Source organism: Pseudonaja textilis, chromosome 4 (assembly GCF_049901715.1).
Source record: "Pseudonaja textilis isolate UNSWEBS1 chromosome 4, rPseTex1.2, whole genome shotgun sequence".
Lineage (NCBI taxonomy): Eukaryota > Metazoa > Chordata > Lepidosauria > Squamata > Elapidae > Pseudonaja > Pseudonaja textilis.
Genome location: NC_141993.1, coordinates 5,974,978 through 5,991,832, shown reverse-complemented (window position 1 = coordinate 5,991,832; position 16,855 = coordinate 5,974,978). Strand labels below are relative to the sequence as shown.

Sequence of the window (16,855 nt, the reverse complement as noted above, 5' to 3'; positions counted from 1 at the left end):
TATTGCTATTGCTATTAAGATCATGAAAGACATACTTTACTACTGTTGTGGGCATGTGAACTCAACAGACATACATGAAACGGTTCAGGCAATTTCAGAAGGTCCCAAGAAACATAATGGGTTAACACATTACCAAGGCTAATTGATAACTGTCATCAAGATACTGCCATACTACTCCTATTAGTACTCAAAGTAGTATCTCTATTGACAAGCCATGAGGAATAAGGACTTTTCGTCCTCCATCCCTGTCCACATTTCTATGCAGGTCCTGCCCACCGTCTTGAGAAATGAGCTGATGTAGATAGTGTAGTACCCAGTTCACAAAAGTTTCTCACTTCCCACATGGCTCGATTCTCAAACCCTGCTCACAGCCACACAAGAAGCAACGGTGTATGTGTGTGTGTGTGTGTGTGTGTGTGTGTGTGTGTTTAGTATGGGTTGGATTGCAAGGGAATGGGTAATGGAATGCAAGAGCAGTGACTCTGCAGAGAGGTGACCTGCTGCGAAAGTCCAAGAGAGTCTGTTTTCCAAACAAACGGAACGTAATTGGCTGGATGGAATAAAGTGACAATGGGAGATCTATTTGTGCATGAAAATGTTAGAATTGGCTTTGCTACTTCCATATCCATGGCAGTAAATGATACTCTTGCCAACAAAAAGTGGCTTCTTTATCTGCTGCACACACTGAGTGTGATGGTTGACACCCCTTGTTGTGTGGGACTCTTTGTCTCTGACCTTTCATATCACTGAAACATAAATATTTGCCATAGAATATTTTATGTTATCATAAAAGAGGACCTGACCTGGCGGGGGGCTTGCATTGCAGCACAGGTCAAAAGGGCCTGGCAGAGATTATACTATCTGAGACTTCTCAGAAAACAACAACAGAATGAAAACTGCTGGTGACTTTCTACTGTTGCACCATAGATAGTATCTTAACTTACTGCACCTCTGTAGGGTTTGCCAATTGCACAGTGGCAGATAGGACAGCGCTCCAGAGGGTTAACATCATCGCTCAGAGGATCATGGGTTGCCCTCTCCCCTCTTTGGAAGAGCTTTAGAGCTCCTGCTGCCTTAAGAAAGTTCAAAACATTCTCGAAGATCCATCTCATCCTGGGCACCCTTTTTTTTTTTTTTGAACTATTACCTTCTGGCATACAGTACAGGACAATAATAAAAACAAGGACAAATAGGCTGAAAAACAGCTTCTATCTCAGGGCAGTAGCTCTTTTGAATTCTACAGTATAGTGCAGTGTTGGTGCAGTGTCGAGGGTTTTAGATTCAATGTGTGGAGGGTGAAGGCTGTGTGTGTTTATTTTCATGGTCATGGTCATGATGTGCACTGAAGATGGTGTTTGATTTCGTTATACGAGGTGCAATGACAATAAAGTAAAGTAGAAATAGATACATTTGGAGTTTGCTTCTGCTAAATGTCATTAATGAAGGTACCGTTCCAAACCATGCTTTCTTCTCTATTTTTGAACTGATTAAAACATTAGGATTTGATCAAGGACCTCAAGTCAGAGCTCTCCGGAAACTTTGAGAAGACGATTTTGGCAATGATGAAAACGCCTGTCCAGTTTGATGTTCTGGAAATCAAAGAAGCTATCAAGGTTTGTATTTAAAATAAAACGATGCCTCTATCAATGTTTTGTTTGTTTCGGAGTTCGTTTTATCTTTCTCTCCTGTCTCCTTCCAAACTTACCCTCAAAATAATATTTTTCTCTTGGCTTTTTCTGCTGGCTATCAGCAGAAAGGCCTTGCATTCAGGCATGGTTTGCCTTGGCTTCTCTGCATCTATCATACATCCCTTTTAGGCTATTGAAAGTGCCTTATTTTTTTTGGAATATGACACATTTTTTCCATGCCCAACAGTGGGTGGAAATGTCTGTGCATCTTATGCAGCGAATGTTGCTGAAGCCCCGCCCACCCACTGGCCCCCACCATTCGGCCTCTACCCCCCCAGCAATTTGCCTCCTTGCAGCAAACAGCCTGTTTCAGCTTCAACACAGCCTGATTTAGCACAAGCAGCTGATGGTCGGTTGGATCGGCCTCCTGACCATCAGCTGTTTCAGGCTGCAGGGATCGCCATTGCCTATTGCCATCTCTGTGCACCCCATTTTTGGCCTCCGCATCCTGTTTCCGGCCTCCGCACAACCCATTTTCCACCCATTCCAATCCTGGCTACCTGTATGGGCTGATAATGGGGCACACAGAGGCCAAAAACAGGATGCGGAGGCCAAAAATGGGGCGCACGGAGGCATCGATAAATGATGGCAATCCCTGCAGCCTGAAACAGCTGATTGTCGGGAGGCCGATCCAACCGACAATCAGCTGCTTGTGCCAAACCTAAAACAGTCTGTTTGCTGCAAGGAGGTAAATTGATGGGAGGCAGAGGCAGATTGGGTTTTTTTTCTTGCTTTCCTCCCCAAAATTTAGGTGTGTCTCACACATTGGAGTGTCTTATACTCCGAAAAATATGGTATTATGTAAGTGAGGTGCAAAACATTCGAATCATAGTTTTGAATTTGAAATGCCCTATGTCAGTTAAGAAATGCCCCGTCACAAATGCAAAACTACCATTTTGTATGCAAAGTGGGGTGTTTTGAGTTCACTTATGACTCAACCTCATCTGTTTTGTGCATTCCTAATGGTGTCTGTATCGAAGACAGATGATGACAGATAGATAGATAGATAGATAGATAGATAGATAGATAGATAGATAGATATGATTTAAGAACTGCAGTGATTCACTTAACAAAAGTGGCACGAAACGTCATAACAAACATCTCACTTAGCAACATGAATTAGGGTCTCAGTTGCGGTCGTAAGTGAAGGACTCCCTGACTTACAGAGAGAATCTCCTGCATAATAATGAGAATAATGAGGTTTTCTCCCTCTGCTAGGGTGCTGGCACAGATGAAGCCTGCTTGATTGAGATCCTGGCATCTCGTGACAACAAGCACATTCAGGAAATCAGCCGAGCATTCAAGACAGGTGAGTTTTATCGCTCAGAATCAGCCCCGATCTGATCTCCAGCAGAGAGGCAGGTATGGTGAGGACCAAAAAACTGAGTTGTGGACATGGGTCTTGTGTTCTCCTAGAGGTGGAGTGCGGGGTTATGGGGCCATGGGGAAAAGTTCTCCATTTTTATTTTTATTTTTTGCTGGGTTGATTTATCGGCCCAGGGCCAAGATGCAGAGTTTACATTTGGAAATATACCCTGTGGATATATTCCCTTTCTGCTTGGCTGCTGTGGATAGAAGGGATAGCCAGGCATGGCCAATAACTTGGGAAACAGCCCAAAAGAAAGGAAAGGCTGAGATTTCCATCCAGTGGTGGGATTCAAACATTTTTACTACTGGTTCTGTCAGCGTGGCTTGGTGGGCGTTGTAGGGGAAGGATACTGCAAAATCCACATTCCCTCCGCACCCCACTAACCTGCTTTCCAGCTCCATTCTCCTGTGCAGGGCAACCAAAGAAGGTCCAGCCAATCAGCTGGGACTCGGGAGGTGGAGGACAGATGGGGGCGGGGCCAGTCAGTGGTGGGATTTGCCGGTTCTCTGAACTACTCAAAGTTTCCATTACCGGTTCTCCAGAACTGGTCAAAACCTGCTGAATACCACCTTTATTTAGGACGAAGAGGGGGAAAAAAATTCAGGCCTGGTTTTAAGGACAAAAAGAAGGGCAATTCTGCATCTGTTGAAGTCCATCTGGGTGATATGTACATAGGAAGCACAATCCAGTGGTTAAAGCATGGAAACGGAGAGATTGTGAATTCTAGTTTCCTCATAGGCTGAAAGCTAGCTGGGTGACCCTTGTGCCAGACAAGGTCTCTCAGCCCTAGGAAGGAGACAATGAATGTCAATCAAATGGCAACTTCAAATCTCAACAAATAAATGCTCTGTCTTACATATTGGCTGAAAAAAATCAGAAAATAAAATACAAGCTAAATAGTCAAGACCTTGTTGAGGATCCAAACTTTGTCAAGGACCTTGGAATACTCATCTCTAATGATCTAAGTGCTAGAGCCCACTGTAACTACACAGCCAAAAAGGCATTAAGAGTTGTTAACCTAATCCTACGTAGCTTCTTCTCTGGTAATATCACACTACTAACTAGAGCATACAAAACATTTGCTAGACCTATATTTGAATACAGCTCATCAGTATGGACCCCATATCATGTATCTGATATTAACACAATTGAAAAAGTCCAGAAATATTTCACAAGAAGAGTTTTCCACACCTCTACTCATTGCAGAATACTTTATGCCACCAGACTTGAAATTCTAGAACTAGAAAACCTAGAACTACGCCGCCTTCATTCCGATCTAAATATAGTATATAAAATCATACATTGCAATGTCCTACCTGCAAATGAATACTTCAGCTTTAATCATAACAATACAAGAGCACACAATAGATACAAACTCAAGGTTAACCGCACTAAACTTGACTGCAGAAAATATGACTTCAGAAACAGAGTGGTCAATATTTGGAATACTCTACCTGACTCTGTGGTTTCTTCCCCAAACCCCAAAAACTTTAACCTTAGACTGTCTACTATTGACCTCACCCCATTCCTAAGAGGCCTGTAGGGGGCGTGCATAAGTGCACCGATCGTGCCTACCATCCCTGTCCTATTGGTTTTTATTTTTCTTATAGATATCTATTTCATGTATTCAAAACTATATTTATTCTTATACCTGTATCTTGTAAGTGATTGACAAATAAAATAAATACTAAATACAAACCACTTCTGAAAAAGTCTTGCCAAGGGACTTGTCCAGGCAGTCTCTGAGAGTCAACCTCCTTTCTGTTTACATACGTTACATTTTTTCTAGTTTTGTTATTTTTAATATTTTAGTTCTCAATGCAGAAACTTGTTTTAGCTTGAGCTTTTATGATGTGGGCTGGCCAGAGTTGCTTGACAGTGTTGTGCATGGGAAAGGGAAGGGAAGGAAAGGAGAAAGAAAGAAAGAAAGAAAGAAAGAAAGAAAGAAAGGAAGGAAGGAAGGAAGGAAGGAAGGAAGGAAGGAAGGAAGGAAGGAAGGGAAAGGAAGGAGGGAGGGAGGGAAAAAAGAAAGAAGGAAGGAAGGAAGGAAAACAAGACAGACAGAAAGAAGATAGAAAGAAAGAGAAAGAAAGAAAGAAAGAAAGAAAGAAAGAAAGAAAGAAAGAAAGAAAGAAAGAAAGAAAGAAAGAAAGAAAGAAGAGGGAAGGAAAAAGAAAGAAGGAAGGAAGGAAGGAAAAGAAAAGGAAGGAAGGAAAGGAAGGAGGGAGGGAGGGAAAAAGAAGGAAGGAAGGAAGGAAGGAAGGAAGGAAGGAAGGGAAGACAGAAAGAAAGAAAGGAAGGAAGGAAGGAAGGAAGGGAAAGGAAGGAGGGAGGGAGGGAGGGAGGGAAAAAGAAAGAAGGAAGGAAGGAAGGAAGGAAAACAAGACAGACAGAAAGAAGATAGAAAGAAAGAAAGAAAGAAAGAAAGAAAGAAAGAAAGAAAGAAAGAAAGAAAGAAAGAAAGAAAGAAAGAAAGAAAGAAAGAAAGAAAGAAGAGGGAAGGAAAAAAGAAGGAAGGAAGGAAAAGAAAAGGAAGGAAGGAAAGGAAGGAGGGAGGGAGGGAAAAAAGAAGGAAGGAAGGAAGGAAGGAAGGAAGGAAGGAAGGAAGGAAGGAAGGAAGGGAAGACAGAAAGAAAGAAAGAAAGAAAGAAAGAAAGAAAGAAAGAAAGAAAGAAAGAAAGAAAGAAAGAGTGAGTGAGTAATGGGATCCTTGAATTTTCCACCCACTGCTGATATAGAAGAGAAACTGAAGTTTAATTTAGATGGAAAGAGGCAGCCAGAGTTCTCCTAGATGGGAACATGGCTTGTTTCCAGGCTCTGCCATCAGGAGCTCAATGGAAGAAAATGTCTGCATTGTTGAAAAATAAAGTTGTTATGTGAGCACAAGGGTGTGGTGAGAAATTCCATTTGGGAATTCCTTGAATGCTCTTTCTTTCACCACTTTGGAAAAACAGTAATTTTTGAAGGGTAAAACATAAAATACATGTACGTGTTTATGAAAGTGTTTCCACCCTAAACCAGGTGCACTTTTATCTATAAATGTATTACACTCACTTTCTTTTCCTTTTCCCATTTCCTGGGGTTGCCTAATGTTGAGATAATACCCCTAAAAAAAAAACATAATTAAAACTGACTTTCCTTGGTTTTTCACAGAATTTAAGAAAACTCTGGAAGAAGCCATTAAAAGTGACACATCTGGGCATTTCCAGAGACTTTTAATTTCACTCTCTCAGGTATGTAGATGATTATTCAATACCATGTTTATGATTGCTTAATGTCATCTTCACAGATGTGTATCTTGACAAACTCATGGATTAGAAATTTGGATCTAACTTCTAACCAGAGTTAAAAGCTAAATACTTTCAGCTACATTAAAGGGACATATGATGGTAAACAATATTCCTGATTTTTTAGCCAGCATTAGCTAAAGCAATTCTGATCGTGGCTTGTTTCAGCAAACCAGAACTTAAACCGAGTGAAGTCCTGATGAATGACAGCGATAGATGTTTTGACGAAATCAAGAAACGATCTGATTGAGACTTAAGCCATTGTGGAGCTCTCAGTGCTTTCTGATTTTGACTATTTTATTGCAGACATTTCATGACCCAACTAGGTAACAACATCAGTAGATGGGTAATGAAACATCTGCAAGAAAAAAAAAAAAAAGACCAGACAGCATCAAGGGCTCCACAATTCAACTCTGAGTTACAGAGAGTCCCTTCTATTGGTACTCAACTCATTTTCACAATCCGAACTAGAATTCTTTATTGGCCAAGTGTGATTAGACACACAAGGAATTTGTCTCTGGTGCAGAAGCTCTCAATGTACTTTTAACAAGAGTGACAGATCATAGTCATTGTAAAATATATATTTATTCATCATAAATCATAAGATACAACACTTAGTGTTAGGCCAGGATACTAAATAAGCAATGAACATAAATCATACTTGGATACTAAATAAACAATTTAAACTGTAAGATACACACAACAAGTTATAGTCATAAGAAGATGAGGTGACAGGTAATAGGGAAGATGAGAAAATGATGGTAATACTGTCTTTCTAGAAAGTTTGACAGTGTTGAGGGAATTAGTTGTTTAGCAGAGTGATGGCATGGGGGGAAAAACTGTCTTTGTGTCTAGTTGTTCTGGTGTGCAATGCTCTATGGCAGTGAGGGTGAACCTTTTTGGGCCCGAATTCCCAAACCGGAACATGGGTACATGCCCGTGCATGTGTGTGTACTGGAGCACCAGTGCACACATGCCTATTTTTGGGGTGTTTGGGGGTCTGTTTTGGGCCGTTTTCAAGCCTTTTGGGAGGTGTTTTTGGCTTGAAAATAGCCCCCAAAATGGTCTGTTTTCTTGCCATTTTTCAGGTCTTTTCAGGCTGTTTTTCAGGCCAAAAATGGAGACGAGGTGGGCACTGTGCATGTGCACACCAGAAACCAGAAGAGCAACTGGTGGTGGCACGCATACCCACTGAGAGGGCTCTGCGTGCCATCTCTGGCACACGTGCCACAGTTTCACCGTCACGGCCCTATACCATCGTTTTGAGGGTAGAAGTTGAAACAATTTATGTCCAGGACATGAGGATGTAGACATTTTCACAGCCTTCTTTCTGGCTCTCCAGAAAGAGAGACTAACTCAAGGATTGGTCAAAGCAAATGGTGAAGCTTAATTGACCCTCACTCATCCTGAAAAAAGAGCTAACCGGAACAGGATCTCCTCGTAAAAATATCCCAGAAAAATAATCCTGATTCTGATTTCAAGAAAAATAAGAAGTATGGGTCTGTGTAGAAATTAAGCTCTCTACTTGAAGAAACCCTCCCTAACGTTTCATCTGTAATCCATCCGTTAAGGGGATTTCAGTTACATTTTATCGTGCAATTTTGATATCCTGCAATCATAGCTCTTAAAGACTTTGCAGGATTTCCCTCCCTCCATTTTGATCAAGATAAATATTTTCAATATTTCACTTTGTAATGTGTAATGTGTAATGATAGAAACACATAATGTACAAAGGTAAAGGTTCCCTTCGCACATCCGTGCTAGTTGTTTCTGGCTCTAGGAGGTGCCAGTGCTCGTCTCCGTTTCAAAGCCGAAGAGCCAGCGCTGTCCAAAGATGTCTCCGTGGTCATGTGGCCGGCATGACGAAACACCAAAAGCGCACGGAATGCTGTGACCTTCCCACCAAAGGGGTCCCTATTTTTCTACTTGCATTTTTTTTACATGCTTTCGAACTGCTAGGTAGGCAGAAGCTGGGACAAGTAACGGGAGCTCACTCCTTTACGTGGCGCTGGGGATTTGAACCACCGAACTGCTGATCTTTCTGATTGACAAGCTCAGCATCTTGGCCACTGAGCCACCGTGTCCCTGTACACATACTTTATACATGCTAAAATAAAAGGAGGATAATGGCCCGGCAGCGTAAACCGATTGGCTTGACTAGCAGGTTCAACAATGGTATTTTAAGGGTGTATGTACCTACAGAGTATTTGTTTAAAATTGTAGTTTGTGTCTTAATATGAGCCTTTTTGAAAAAAATTTCCAGGGCAACCGAGATGAAAGCAGCAATGTGGACATGTCCCTTGTCCAGAGTGATGTTCAGGTTAGTATACAGCTGATGTACGCGTCTCACATACATTTTTAAAAGATTTGCAGAATAAAATTGCTGACACCAAATGGAAAAACTTCTTTTTTTTAAAAAAAGAAGAAGTTACTTTTTACGCTGGATATTTTTGCCTGTAATGAAATCTAAGACCGGTTTTTAAGGCAATGCTTTCCCTCCTAAAGGCAACTCCATTATTTAATTTAGCTTTTATTTCCTTGTCCACCAATGCTTGCTTTAAATAAAAAAAAAAAAAGGTTTCATCCTTTCTCTGAGTTCCTTTATCTGATCTAGAGACCATCAGGATCATAATTAGGCAGGAGGTCAAAATATTTATAAAGATCTTTATATAAATATAAAATATTTATAAAAAATATTTATAAAGGGATCAAATTATTCTACAAAGACTAGAGGGCAGGACAAGAAACAAGGGTTGGAAACTAACCAAAGAGAGAAGCAACCTGGAATTAAGGAGAAACTTCATAACAGTCAGGACAATTAACCAGGTTCCATCACTGGAAGTTTTTAAGAAGAGTCTAGACAGTCTCTTATCTGAAATACTATAGCTTCTCTTTCTTGAGCAGGGGGCTGGACTAGAAGACCTCCAAGGGCCCTTCCAGCTCTATTCCATTCAAGCTGTAAATGTTCTATAAACAGGCAACATCGAAATAGTGAATTTTACTGATATTATGGAGGAAGAAAAGTGGAAATGTAACACCAATCCTGTTTGGTTTTGCCATTCCTTTATTTGGCAGGTACAGCTCAAGTTTGCCCTCTGGGTAATTCCATTCTTCAGGGCCAAAGTTGTTCCAATTAATAGTTCCAGGAATTAAACCTTAATCTCAAAATTTCAGGAGAACAAAAGAATCAGCCATCAAGAAGAGCAACTAACTGGGTTGGGATCGTGAGATAACCCAATACTTTATCCCTTTTAGGCTCTCTATGCAGCAGGAGAAAGTCGACTCGGGACAGACGAATCCAAGTTCAATGCCATTTTGTGCACCAGAAACCGAAATCACCTAAGGGCAGGTAAATTGCTCAGTCTCTTAAATCCTGCAAGCGAGTCAAGGTGACATTCAGAGTTTATGTAATGTGATCCTCTGAAATGCAAGCGATCCTTGGTATTTTCTGTGGATAGTGGTTACTAACCCTTACACTGAAACTTTGACACAATTCAATACGTTTCTATTCAGGAGTAAGTCCACTAAGTCTCGTACGATTTACTCCCAGGTAAATATGCAGAGGGTTGTAGGCAAAATGCTTTCACGCAGAACAAATATTGACTTTTTCATTTCGGTCTCTTTCTGCAGTTTTCAATGAATACCAGCGAATGTGTAACCGGGATATTGAGAAAAGCATATGCAGAGAAATGTCTGGTGACCTTGAATCTGGAATGCTGGCAGTAGGTGAGTGATATCTTGGTGGCCAAGACAAACCATCTGTCGGTTCGGTAGTTATTGAAAAGTTTCTTACTTTTGATACCTTGGCCCAGCAAATATTATGATATTCCCTTGATAGGGGAAGTTCCAATAAATGAAATAGTTATAGCTGAGAATTGAACTGTGGGACTCTTGCTGCTCTCTGAGTTTGGTTGTTTTCTTGCAGATGTTTCATTATCCAACTAGGTTATATCCTCAGTGCTAGAAGATAGTGGGATTTGTTATCTGGAGCAGCGGTCGCCAACTGGTGGGCTGTAGCCCACTGGTGGGCCTTGAGAAAATTTTGGTGGGCCATAGAGAAATCTCACCCCCAGAGTACCCCCCCCAAAGCAGAAACACAAGGCTGCACTACCCACATGGCCCGCAAGAACCGTCCCTGTCCACTCACTCCTTACCGTCAAACTTGCCTGCTAAATTATTTTCCTTTTTCCGACCATCAGGTGTTCTGCTCTGCCAGGAGATGTAGATTAGCTAGGAAGCAGGAAATGGTTGGATTTCTTGCTTTCTAGCTAATCTTTAGATCTTCGGCTCTGCTTCCCTTAGGACTGAAGGTTTGGTTGCAAGTAAATTCAGCGCAGACTCACGGCAAGCAAATTTGAGAGACTGAGCTAGCCGATGGCAGATAGATAGATCACTGAATGATTCTGTGAGCAACTCAATCTGCCTGCTTTGCCTGATTTTGGGTAAAAGTTGCTCTTTTTTATAAAAAATTCAATATTTATATAAATATTTATAATATTTACATACACGTCATGCCCAACCAAGCCACACCCACAAATTAGGCCACGCCCACAGAACTGGTTAGTGGTCCCTAGGATCTAAAATTATGAGTTTGGTGGTCCCTGAGGTCCAAAAAGTTGGCAACCCCTGGTCTAGAGCAGATCCCACTCCCTTCTAGCACTGATGATGTTACCTAGTTGGGTAATGAAATGTCAAGCTCAGAGAGTACCAAGGACCCCACAGTCATCGTTGTCCTCCTCCTCGTCCTCCTTCCCCTCTTCCTCCTTCTCCCTTCTAGCACTGATGATGTTACCTAGTTGGGTAATGAAATGTCTGCTGGGAAACCACCAAGCTCAGAGAGTACCAAGGACCTCACAGTCCTTCTTCTCCCTTCTAGCACTGATGATGTTACCTAGCTGAGTAACTGAGATGTCTGCAAGAAAACAACCAAGCTCAGAGGGCAGCAAAGACCCCATAGAGCAGAGGTCCCCAACTTCTGGGCTGCAGCCTGATATTGGGCCATGGCCCATTCAGAACCAGGCTACACAAGCAGTAAGCGACTGTGTGCACACAGGTCTATTTGTGTGAGCAGCAGACGCTCACATGCACACCTGCCTCTCACATGGAACCATTCCTCCTCCCCAGTGCTGGTCCACAAAGCCAGAAAGGTTGGGCAGCCCTGCCATAGGGGAAGTTTCCGAGAACTCAGTGTTGGCGTGATGACAATGGTGTTGAATTTCATTTTTACCAGTTCATTTAGTGTATCTGTCTTGATCATTCTCTTGTCCGTTTGTCTTCCCTTGCTCTGACTGATAGAGCATAGAGGCATGATGAATAAATTTAGTACTTCTAGTAAATAAACAGTGAAATGGTTCCTTGAAAATAATATTTTGAACTTTCAGATAAAGGAGAAGAAAGTGCCATAAAGCACAGAATTCCTGTTTTATGAACAGAGAACATAACTAGCTGCACAGGGTTTGGGGGAAAATGTTAGTGTTTTTTCCCCTGTACTAAGGCTATTCTCTTAGTTGGCCTTAGCAACAGTTTTTGTGTGTGTGTGTGTGTTTCAAATCAAGCTTAATAAGTGCTTAAATATGAAAGGGTGAATTCCAAAATCGCACTGTGCCAAAGCGGGAAAACATTTTAGATCTTCTTTGAGAAAGTTGCATAACTATAATTTTGATTTGCAGTTTGATTCCTGAGACTTTTATCTGCCATTTTGGTGTTGTTGGTAATACTCCTTTGCATTCTACCATGAGTTAGAAGTTACTTAACCTAGGAAAATGACAGTCTAAGTACCAGGAAATCAAGAAGTGCCCATCAAAATGATGGCCTTAAGAAAATTGCCTGCTTTCCACCTCTCATCTGCAATTGTGCCAGATTGGATTGATAAAATATGATGCATGCAAAGCATTCTTGGAGATTTAAAATATGTGATAAAAGTGGTTATATAATTAAAAAAATGTTTTCCATTGACTTTCTGCCTACCTACTGAATCTAATGAAAAAAAAAACTGTGCTTCTCTTTGGCTTCATTAAGGATTGTGTATCTGGTAATTGTAAGCAGTGGCTGCGTTCATTTCTAGTAAATAGCTAGTGAGTAAGTTAAACTTGTGCTGTGTTCATCTCTATGACCCATTTAAATGTGGCTAATGAAAAAAGAGCATGTTGTTGTGTTACGTTTGCAGTGATATTTGCTTTTGGTCCTTTCCAAGCAACCAACAATCCACTAAGGGCATTTTGAGCCATCAAGATGCTACATAAAGGGGAACTACATCATTAATACCATTAAGTGGGCCATTTTCTTTGACGTTTGCTGTGCTTTCCTAGTATGAATTGATGAAGTGTCACTAATGTGTCGTCTCAATTTCCTTTGCAGTGAAGTGCATGAAAAACACACCGGCTTTCTTTGCAGAGAGGCTGCACAAGGCCATGAAGGTAACTAAGACAGAAACCTAAAACACTCTTTAAAAAAAAAATCTTGCGCTCAAATATTCAAGGGATCTAGGCTTTATTAAGAAAAATGTGTTAGCTTACTGCATGGGTATGGAAGGTAGATGTGAGCTGGGCTTGCAGGATTAAGGCCAGGATAGCTACAAATACATGTCACTGTAGCAGAGGGAGGGAAGGCAGGCAGGCAGGCAGGCAGGCAGATAGATGGTAGATAGGTAGGTAGGTAAGTAGGTAAGTAGATAGAGATATGAGAGAGAGAGAGAGAGAAGGTAGATAGGTAGATGATAGAGACAGAAGGTAGGTAGATAGGTAGGTGATAGATACATAGATAGTAGGTAGGTAGGTAGATGATAGATAGATAGATGATAGATAGATAGATAGATAGATAGATAGATAGATAGATAGATAGATAGATAGATAGATAGATGATAGGTAGGTAAGTAGATAGAAGAGAGAGAGAGAGAGAGAGAGAGAGAGAGAGAGAGAGAGAGAGAAGAAATAAATATAGGTGTAGATATAGAGTAGATAGAGATATATATTAAGGATTAAAAAATATGTAGTTCCAGTAAACTCAAACAAGTACAGATGGTTTCCATCCATTGCTTCTTGACTTGTCTTCTGTTGCTTTGGAGAATAATTTAAGCCCCTCTTCTTCGTGGCAGCCTCTCAAATACTGAAAGACTAATTTTTTTCGGACCCCTTCTGTCATCTCCTTTAGGGGGCGGGAACCAAGGACCGGACTCTTATACGCATCATGGTCTCACGAAGTGAAGTTGATCTGCTGGACATCCGGCAGGAATACAAAAGAATGTATGGAAAATCTCTTTACACGGACATCTCGGTAAGGCCCGGGCAAGGATCAAGTTTTTATCCAGGCTCTTATCTTTGGGTGGCAGCATAGAATATCAACCAATCTGTTGCTTGACTAGAAAGGCTGCCATTGAGAATAATTACACATTGGCTTTCCTCACACAATATGCTTAAAATGCCATGTGTTGTGTGAACAAAGGAACTTGGGAGTTTCTCAGAGGTGGTATTCAGCAGGTTCTGACCAGTTCTGAACAATAGTAGAAATTTTGAGCAGTTCGGAAAACCGGCCAATCCCACCTCTGACTGGCCCCACCCCCCTCTATTCTCTGCCTCCCATTGAGTCCCAGCTGATCGGCTAGGTCTTCTTTGGTTGCCCTGCACAGGAGAAGAGAGCTGGAAAGCAGGTTAGTGGGGTGGGGAGGGAATGGGGATTTTGCAGTATCCTTCCCCTGGAGTGAGGTGAGAATGGAGATTTTATAGTATCCTTCCCCTGACACGCCCACCAAGCCTGCTCACCAAGCCATGCCCACAGAACTGGTAGTAAAAATATTTGAATCCCACCACTGGAGCTTCTGGTACCTAAAATGCTAACAGCTAGTAGAAAAGATCTGGTGTTGGAATGGTAGTTCATAAACTCCCAATTGCAGCAGTAAAATGTGGTTGGTGGGACTGATTGTATAACACACCTATATATTTATGGAATCAGCTGGCAGAGTCTCCGTCAAAGTGCAGAGAAGGGAACAGAGGCAACTGGCCATTGTTTTTCCTTGGAGATGTTTAGCTTCTCATCCAAGAGGCTTCTTCACTTCTAACTTAGAACAGTTTCAACTCAGAACCGAAGAAGCTTCTTGGATGAGAAGCGAAATCTCTTCAAGGAAAAAACAAAGTCCAGTTGGCTCATGAAAAAGTAGCTTTGTGACTACTTTTGAGAGGTTTGTTGGTAAGCCAGCTATTCTGTCCCACTTCTTCACTGTTCTTTTTTTCCTTTCTCTTCCAATCTGGGGTCTTGTCTCTGTTTTACTTTCAGGGTGACACTTCAGGGGACTACCGGAAAATCCTGCTCAAGCTGTGCGGAGGGAATGACTAAGTAGAACATCTGGAATTTTAGAGGGTGTCTTTCAAAATAACAGCTGGCTTTATATTATCTTTTCCCATAAAGCTGTCAAAATTCCCACTGCTGGATTGGATTGATATTCCTAATATGTTCCATCCTCTAAAAGTATATAATAAATACAGGATATATATATATATATATAAAGTCTGCTGTAGTTAGATAGAGATATTTTTGTTGCATTCTTAGAGAAACTCTGCAAATGTTGCTGTACCCTTTAGAGTACAGAAGGATCCTATATGGTTTTGTGTGCAATATTTTGTCTGGGCTGTATGGACTTTTTTTAATTGTTTGAAATGCATGGAATGTCATTGGTATCTTTTTTAATCCGAATCAAAAGTGCCTGCTCTAAAATGTGCTGGGTTTGATTCCCAAAGATTATTTTATTTCATTACTGCTTGAGGGGAGAAACACGCATCGGACTGGTGGCCTGGGGAAAAAAATTTTTTTTATAGTCATGGGAATGTGGGATTTTTCTAATTCAATTATCTCCTCTTTCCCTTAGAAGAGAAGGGAATTTGGCCAGGGACAAGCTTGATGTATAATCAAAGCATCATTGGGAGAACGTCAATGAAGACTCAATCATCCAAGCCAAAGGTATCTAAAAGGTGGAATCCTGGCAACGGCAACAAACTGTTAATCTGGGACATTTCCTTGCTTATCCAAGCAACTTGAACAGTCAAAATTGTTCGGAGTTTTGCAGAGTAAATTCAGCGCCAGAAAAGTAAACACAGATGGCTGGGGCTTCATTTAACTTCTTTATAAACACATAAATTTTACAATACCAGTTGTAGATTTCTCCAACATAGAGCAAATTCAAACAGAAGCAGACATATCACAGGCTCAGAGCAGAGTAGTAACTCAGTAGCTCAGAAACAGACATCGGTTTTACTTTAGTTCAGCAGGGAAGCAAACAAGTTAGTTTCTCTTTCAATAGACAAACTCAGAGCTTAATTTAGCTTCAAAGCCGCAGAGCTTAATATAGAGCCACGCCTAGGCTGCGTCTAGTTTCACTTTCCAAACAGTCCTCATTGGCTGACTTAGTTGCTATGCCTGTTCATTGGCTGATCTTGTTACCATGCTCTATTCCAGTTCATGAATATACTCTGGCAAAAATAAAACAATTAATTAGTCAGAGAGCCTAATTTTTTTTTATTTTGACTGATGAAGTTGCTTGGATGAGCAACAAAATGTCTCAGATTAATAAAGTCTGATGCCATTGCCAGGATTCAACCTTTTAGATGACTCATTTGGAGAACTCATTGGCATGTGCCCATGAATGCTTTTATTCCTGATACTAATTTCAATGTTGGATGACATCATTTTTATTGGGACAATGAAAGGGGGAGAAGAATTAAATCTCTTCCTGTATGCTATGAAAATCTTCCAGCCCACTGATCAGTTTAAATCAGTTTTCTGGAAAAACGGACTGGCCATCCCAGTTCATACAACTTCTTTTTCAGGGATATTGATTTGCAAATAATTTGTAATAAGAACCAAGCTGAGTATCCACATTTAAAGTGAGCTGGAGCATTATCTATCCTGCTTTTCACAGAAGTAGATCCCCCTGCCAAAAAATAGATCCCCTGGTTTTTAGAGCTCAGCCCTCCTCAATTACACATTTCTCTTTCTTTATGGATTAACCTGTTTCTTAAATTGTGCTACATTCATTGCCTGCTTTCTATGGGTGGTACATGCCAAACTTTTCTCCATTAGTGATTTGAGTTATTCCTTTTAAACCAAATGTATTTAATCGTTTTTAAAAATACACACAGAGAGAGACATTGTTTAAATAAAATTATCTATCTTTTCAGTTTCTTGCAGCACTTATTTGGGCCATGTGTTCGAGATATAGATTCTCGTGTACTGCTTTGATGCTGAATTGGATTGCTTCATTTGTTATTGTGGCTAAAATGTTTATGACCACGCTTGGAATTTTGCATCCAGTTTTGGACACCACCACACAAAAGAAATGTTGAGACTCTTTCTATAAAGAGTGCAGAGAAGAGCAACAAAGATGATCAGGGGCTGGAGACTAAAACATATGAAGAACGGTTGCAGGAGTTGGGTATACCTAGTCTAGTGAAAAGAAGGACTAGGGGTGACACAGGGTTCCAACATCTAAGGGGCTGCCACAGAGAAGAGGGGGTCAGCCTATG

At 41.0% G+C, this 16,855-nt stretch overlaps 1 protein-coding gene across 1 annotated transcript in view; it reads left to right on the top strand.

The window, feature by feature from the left end:
- ANXA11 (annexin A11) overlaps positions 1–16,509 on the top strand; it is a 35,680-nt gene extending 19,171 nt beyond the window's left edge. The window contains exons 7-15 of the mRNA XM_026711045.2: positions 1,500–1,613; positions 2,907–2,997; positions 6,211–6,290; positions 8,608–8,664; positions 9,600–9,693; positions 9,975–10,070; positions 12,702–12,760; positions 13,494–13,616; positions 14,613–16,509. Coding sequence (XP_026566830.1) covers positions 1,500–1,613; positions 2,907–2,997; positions 6,211–6,290; positions 8,608–8,664; positions 9,600–9,693; positions 9,975–10,070; positions 12,702–12,760; positions 13,494–13,616; positions 14,613–14,672 — 774 coding nt within the window. The 3' untranslated portion in view covers positions 14,673–16,509. The remainder of the gene's footprint in view (positions 1–1,499; positions 1,614–2,906; positions 2,998–6,210; positions 6,291–8,607; positions 8,665–9,599; positions 9,694–9,974; positions 10,071–12,701; positions 12,761–13,493; positions 13,617–14,612) is intronic.
- The last annotated feature ends 346 nt before the right edge of the window (positions 16,510–16,855 follow it).